The sequence below is a fragment of the Ricinus communis genome, chromosome 1, assembly GCF_019578655.1.
Source record: "Ricinus communis isolate WT05 ecotype wild-type chromosome 1, ASM1957865v1, whole genome shotgun sequence".
Taxonomy (NCBI): Eukaryota; Viridiplantae; Streptophyta; class Magnoliopsida; order Malpighiales; family Euphorbiaceae; genus Ricinus; species Ricinus communis.
The window spans coordinates 8,643,248-8,649,937 of NC_063256.1; the positions used below are offsets into that span (position 1 = coordinate 8,643,248).

Sequence of the window (6,690 nt, forward strand, 5' to 3'; positions counted from 1 at the left end):
GGGTAAGGTCCCTGGTCGAGCTATGCTCTCTGGGCGCCAGTCTTATTGGATAAGAGAGCCGAAAGGCTAAGACTGAGAGTTAAGTGGCCGGATCGGAGGTAAGGTCCCCGTCGAGCTTTGCTCTCTGGGCGCCGATCTGTTGGAATGAGAGGTTTGAGATGTTAGAGTTGAGGTTAGTTGAGACATAAGTGTTGAAATAAATCGAGATGTTAGAGTTGGGATTAGGGTTATCTTGAAGTACTCTATCCCGTTGCATGTGGAATAATTTTTGTTTAAGCATGGCATGACACATATGTCTTGACATGACACGTATGGTTCGCGTGATTTATTAATTATTTTTAAAATTAAATGTATGTGATATTGAAATATTTGAAACTGTTTTAGATATATGATTTTAACTCACTCTCGAGACTGACAGTCTCCATTTATGTTTTTTCAGGATTCGTGTTGTTAGTTCTCCCGCGACTCTTATTCAAGAACCCGACTCCTTCATCATCGGGTGATGTATTTGATTTGGTATGTAAATTGGTAAATCTTAGATTCTCCGCAGTAGTAATAGTAGATGTATCGGTTGTAAATTTTCTGAGCTTCGGGTCTCACCTAGTTTTTCCGGTAGACCAAGTAATTTTGTAAAGTGTATATATTAAGATAAATTGTGGCTTTAATAATATTAATTTGAGATGAGATTTGTTTAAATCGTTGAGTGTCGGGGCTTACTACGGGTTTCGGTAGCCTTAAGCCTACCCATTCCTAGTCGGTCCACGGGCCCAGGTGGGGTCGTGACAAAGTTGGTATCGAGCTTAGGTTTAGATTTCCTTGACCTAAGTTGAGATTTTTCTTGCAATGCTGAGTTAGGATCATGTCATCTTGTTGTTTTCATTGACTCCAGTGTCTCAGCCTTCACTGTTAGAGAGTCAGTCTTTCCTTTCTTGTAAGCTTGTCCTTGGTGTTGTACTGAGAATGAGCGCTGTAGCGACGGGAAGATTTGAAGCGTGGTAGACTCGTGCTGTTTCTTCAAGTGATTAGTGCAGTCCGCCTTTAGAAGCTTTGATTGTTGTTTCGATGGTGGGCACCGCAGTCAGTTTTAGTGTAGAGCATGGTTGCAGTCGTGTCATGGACTACCTCGTCATCGCATCAGGCATCGCCTTATTGAGTAGCGCCGAAGTTAGTGCCTGGGGAGTCGAGCGGATGTCAGCTATTATGGTTGAGTTTTGTGGTTGTAAGAAGCTTAAGAAATGTGGCATGAGTGTTTTCGAATGCTCAGAATCCAGAGAAACTTAAGCTAACATTATTTATTTTTCTAAGTAGAACAAGTGTTTTTTTAAAATACAATGTTGCACCCAGTCCCGTAAGAATGCATTATGGCATTTCACTGTTAGGCATGCATAAATTCATTTTAGGACATGCATCATACATCGTGCATTGCAACCCTTGGTGATAGGGGGCATCATCACCCTAGCGCGCGATATTGTAGAATTTTATATAAAGAAAAATGGCTAGAGATTTTACGATTTTGTAAAAGTGTTTTTCAAGATAATAAAGTTTTTATCAGTGATGATTATAAAGTAAATAAATAAGTAAATTTTTTTCAAAGTAAATAGTGTTAGCTTGAGAATTCTCTGGATGACGAGTTGAGTTGTTGAGAGAGTGAGTATGTGGAGCTGTAGGCCCCATGTTAGATTATAAGGGAGGCTTTTGGATTTCAGTCAAGGAGGAATCTTGTGTCAAGATGGCATGAGTTTTTTCGGTTATGGAATCTAGATGGATGGTATGTCATAAGTGATGTGGTTTGGTAAGAAAATAAGGTTGTGAGAACCCTTGGTTTTGTTAGCAGGTTGGTGAGGTGGCATGTAAGTTAGACTTGCCGCCAAGTATTAGTAATGTTCTCTGAGGTTAAATCTAGTTGTTCGTAGGTCTGAGTTGAGGAAGTATATTTTCGATCTTTTGCTCGTGTTGGATCCTCAGTGTGTGGATGTAAGTAAAGATTTGGTTTCCGACGAGTCGTAAATCAGGATTGCTAGTTTTGCTAAAAGCTTTTATCGATGAGTCTTGTGGTTTAGTTTAGTTTCGGCCGAGGAAAGTTCCCGAGAAGCCGAGTTGGAGATGAGAGGTTCCTAATTAGTTTCAGTCGTAAGTGAAGCCCCTTTTCTTTTAAAATTCGAGGTCGAATTTTTTTTTAAGGGGGGGAGAATGTAACACCCGGAATTTTTATATATTTAATAATGAGTTTTTATTTAAGTTAATTTTAGCTTCATTATTATTGGGTTTAATTTGAAATGATTTAATGAAAAATTTAATATTAATCAAATAAATGAGTTATTTTCTATACCCAATTAGTTTAAAATTTTAAGAAATTATTCAAATAAATTATTTGAGAAATGATTATATTTTGGCTATTCAAATTTTCCCAAATGCATATTTATATAAGTAAAATTATATATTGGAAAATTTTGGAAGAAATTATAAAGGATGTTTTTATAAAAGAATTTTGAGAAAATTGGTATTATAATTGATTAGTAGTATTAAATTTTGAGTTGGAAATTGATTATTTAATTTAATTGTGTGTTAGGACTAAATTGGAAATTTATTTTGGAATAAGGATTGAAAGTATAATGTTATTTTTATGGGGTTTTAATGGAAATTTGTGAGCTTGGTATTTTTGTAAATAAAAATGTCAGTCAGGGATATTTTTGTAATTGTGTATTTTCAATAATTCGGATTTGGCCCAAATTAAATAGTTAGGGGCTTAATTGAAAGGCTAAAAAGAAGTCTGGGGGTTAAATTAGAATTCTGCAGGATGGAATTGTAAGTAATTAAGAAAGTTGAAGGATCAAATTGTAATAAGGAAAAGTTCAGGGGTCAAATGTCGATATTGAAAGGAATGGAAATCAGAGAGAGAGAAAAGAAAGAAGGAAGAAGAAGAAAGGGAGGAGAGAGAGGGCGTCAGCCGTCCATGGTGGACGACCGGAGGCCAAAGCCGAGGGCGTTGTTGCCGGAAGCTTGGCGATGGGCGGTGGCGGCCGCGCGTCGCGGCCGTTCCGATCTCGGTGGCGATCAGCTCCCCTTGGAGAGAGCTTCCTTTTGGCGGCAGCGGCGTCGGTTTTGGTGGCCTAAGGAGAGAGTTCCGGCGAAGTGGAGGCAGCCGCGTTTTTCAGCTTTTCCGGCGAGCTCCGGCGGAGGATGAACGATCGGAGGACGTATCCCGACTCTCCTCAGCTCAAGCTTCGTGATGGCACCGGTTTTGTGGCGATCGGGCTCCGTTTGCAAACCGACGGCCGTGATCGTCAGTAAATTTCTCCGGACGATCGGGTGTCAGATCAGAAAATCGAAAGCAGGGATCGTCATCAGCGCGTCGTTGTGAGTCCGATGGTGTGTTCGGATCGTCGATCGGACTCCGGCGGCTGGAGGCGAGTCGACCGAGCGATCGAGCGTCTCGGTAATATTTTTTTGGCCCGTTAATTTTGGAATTCTTGGTTTAATTGTTTCTATTGGATTATTTTGTGTATTTGATGATATTGTGAGTCAAAAATAATTGTCAGTTTTGACTGCCATAGTCGTGTTTTTGTGCTGTGTGGCGGAGTCGGGAAATAGTGAAGTTTGGGGACCCGACTCCTATTGTTTGAATCGTTAAGTATTTGGAGTGTTTTTCTGGCAGGTCCTGGACCCGTTTTTACGGGGGGTAATGTTCGTGTTGTAGAGGAGGTTCTGCCGGATTTTCGGTAGAATTCTCCTGAGTCGAGATTCTTAAACAGTCAGGGAGTAATTTGGATAAACTAGAACTTGTATAAAATTAAAAAATTTATAAAATTCATAAATTGTCTAATTATATTTCAATTAAACAACAAATTTGAAAAAAGAAAATCATAAATCCTCAAATCCCTCACCAAAAACATCAAGACAAACATTCCAATTTACATTCACATATAATGCAACAAATTTCAAGATAAAACAAATATGTATTTATTTTCCAAAAACAACAACATGGAAATTGATTAAGCCGTAGAATTAAGGTAATTTGGCAATCCATCCATCTGCATCAATAAACGACAAGTTCACAAATTGGCTAAGCTGAACCGCATCCAGTTTCTTTAACCACGGCACACGCTTGGAAGTGTCGGCCCCTGGTCCTGTATTATTGGCCTCCACATATGTTAAATTTCCTCTGCAATTAAACACCATCCATAGAAATTGTTAATCAAAGCATGCATCACAAGTTATTGAAGTAACATATATACAAAATTTATGAATAAAAAAAATGCATTACAAGAAAATGACCTTTTATATAAGTTGATATTGAAGAAAAATTAATAGGAAAATAACACGTGTATATATATATATATATATGAGTGTTTCATATTTTATATTAATAATTTAGCACCTATTTTATTATTTATATATATCAGATCACCAGATTTGGAGAAGAATTTTCCTAATCTTATATGAGCAAAAATCTTACTCATGACCAACACCGTGCCAAGCATTCCAACCATCAGGAACTACAACATCTGATATTGTTGAGTTATATATAACCACTGTTGAATAAGCACCCCAGGCTCTTCCCAGAAGAACTTTACCAGTGCCTGTGATTTTACAATTTTTGAACACAAAACCACTGCGTTGCTCAGGAAATTCTTTCTTCTGGGCTGTGATACAGCCGGTTAAACCTGGTTCATAATTTCCAATGTTAACAGAAACTGTACTCTCCTGCACATGCAGTAAGCCAACACGACAATTAACTAAATGGCATCTGAACGTACAGAAATTAAATTCAGAAAAAGAAAAAAAAAAAGCATATACATATATATTTAACTGTCTACAATTCTATTCACCTCATAGATTGACTGAGCAGCTCCATGGATAAAATCCATTGCACCTTCTATATAGCATTTGTTGAAGTAGTGACGGCCTTTACAATCATATAAAGTGTCTTGTATTCCGACGAAGGAACATCCGTAAAAGGCAGATTTATCCCCTCCTATTTTTATTGCAGTAGCTCGTCTCCAGACCATATTAGGTGATCTAAGGTTGTATGTATTCTGTTAATAGGACACCAAAATTGTGAAATGATTCTGTGCAAATAATTTATTTATATATTCAAGAATTTCAACAAGTAAGACCCTTTATTTCTTACCTTGAACGTAATGCTTTTGGCGACAATGTTATCAGCGAGGGAGATGAAGATGGCACTAGTGGGTTTGTCTTCATGGTCGTCCCATTCAATACTTGTATTCTTACCAGCTCCTTGAAGAAAAATGCATGGCTTGTTTGCAGGAATTGCAACTTTTTCCCTGCAGGCAACCCTCTAATTAACCCAAAAAATTGAATGAATCCTAGTACAGAATTAAAAACTATATTCACAACTATGGAAGAAGTCATTACAAATATTTGTCATTAGAGATAAGGACACGTATCCATCGGCTGTTATTTTTTGGAATGGAATCAACGGCACTTTGAATCGTGGTGAAGTTTCCCCGGCCTGATTTATCCACAAAAATTGTATGTGCTACTTGATTTTGATTCGATTCGTTAGAACTGCAATCCAAAGCTTTGCAGCAACCACTGAAGGAAAGCGGCGATAGTAAAACCCAAATGAACAAAGATGAAGAAAGATGGTGCATTTTACAGGAGAAAGAATATGGCCTATATGGTAAGTGATTATGCAGAATATTATGAATCAAAAGGGATTGATAAGATTTTTATATAATCTTGTGGAGCAGGTATTAGGTGCCAAAATCAGCAATAGATTAAACCAGAAAAAGAAAAAGAGTTAATATTGTTTCTGTAATCATTCCCAGAAAGGGAAGAATCACATCACCATAGTTTGCTTTAGTGTCAAATTGGACAACTTCGCTGTAACTAAACAAAATCTATCAGCCGTCAGCGTATCTGTTAAATAAGTGAAAATCAAGAAACTCCATTAATGGGAACCCGGCGTGCGTGCACAAACTGTAAACTATAAACCGTATGCTGTTTCTATATGAAAAAATTCTTCCGTTGATTATTGTGCTCAGTGCACTGCTCACCCACCATTGCTTCAGCCCATTGTATAGCTGTAGACTTAGCGCACATCAATTATTTATTACTTCATCAGCTACTATAGCCTCGGCCTAAATATATGTATTATTGGCCTTACTGTTGCAGATTTGGGGACTTGAGGGTTGCGATGGAAAGCATCAGTATGATTGTAAAAAGTGGCTCTAATTTATTTCGAGGGAACACGCACACATTTTCTGTTATATATCTGGATCATACATTATATTGCATGTTAAAGTGGGAATTTATTAACTTTTTCCAAAGTCAATCTGTAACTTTAACTCGGACATGTATGATTATTATAAGAAAAAAAAGGTAAAACGAAGCAGTAAAGCTATTATTTTCTCATATATTTTGACACTGCACTACTTCATGTATAACGATAAAACTCAAAAGAAATTCTTAATAAATAGTCGATAATTCTTGGTAAATCCTCTATTACTCCATAGTAGAGGAGATTCCCTCACATTCATAGAGAAGCTAACAGAGTAGCTGTCTGGCTCTCAAGGAATGTAGGCTCTTTGTATCAGTAACCTCAAAGTTTGGAGGTTCTACTGATTGAGGATGCCCTCCCAACTTTTTGCCCAAGTCCCAAAATTAAATTCATGGCCCAGTAACACCAAAGGTTATTGATTTGGCTACACCAAATGGTTATGT

The 6,690-nt window shown here is 37.6% G+C and overlaps 1 protein-coding gene across 1 annotated transcript; it reads right to left on the bottom strand.

Annotated features, from left to right (window-relative positions):
- Nucleotides 1–3,846: 3,846 nt before the first annotated feature.
- Nucleotides 3,847–6,048, bottom strand: LOC8267315 (probable pectinesterase 29). Its single transcript, XM_002515209.4, has 5 exons — nucleotides 5,380–6,048; nucleotides 5,132–5,288; nucleotides 4,830–5,036; nucleotides 4,457–4,704; nucleotides 3,847–4,162 (listed from the first exon to the last, which is right to left on the bottom strand). The coding sequence occupies exons 1-5, from the start codon at nucleotides 5,616–5,618 to the stop codon at nucleotides 4,006–4,008; spliced, it is 1,008 nt and encodes a 335-aa protein (XP_002515255.1). The 5' UTR covers nucleotides 5,619–6,048; the 3' UTR covers nucleotides 3,847–4,005.
- Nucleotides 6,049–6,690: the final 642 nt, after the last annotated feature.

Excerpts from the sequence above, each read along its gene's own strand:
- LOC8267315 (XM_002515209.4), bottom strand. The coding sequence starts at position 5,618 with ATGCACCATCTTTCTTCATCTTTGTTCATTTGGGTTTTACTATCGCCG. Across the intron at positions 4,705-4,829 it reads CTGCTCAGTCAATCTATGAG|GAGAGTACAGTTTCTGTTAA; the intron begins GTGAATAGAATT and ends CTGCATGTGCAG. Across the intron at positions 4,163-4,456 it reads TGGCACGGTGTTGGTCATGA|AGGAAATTTAACATATGTGG; the intron begins GTAAGATTTTTG and ends GTTTAATTGCAG.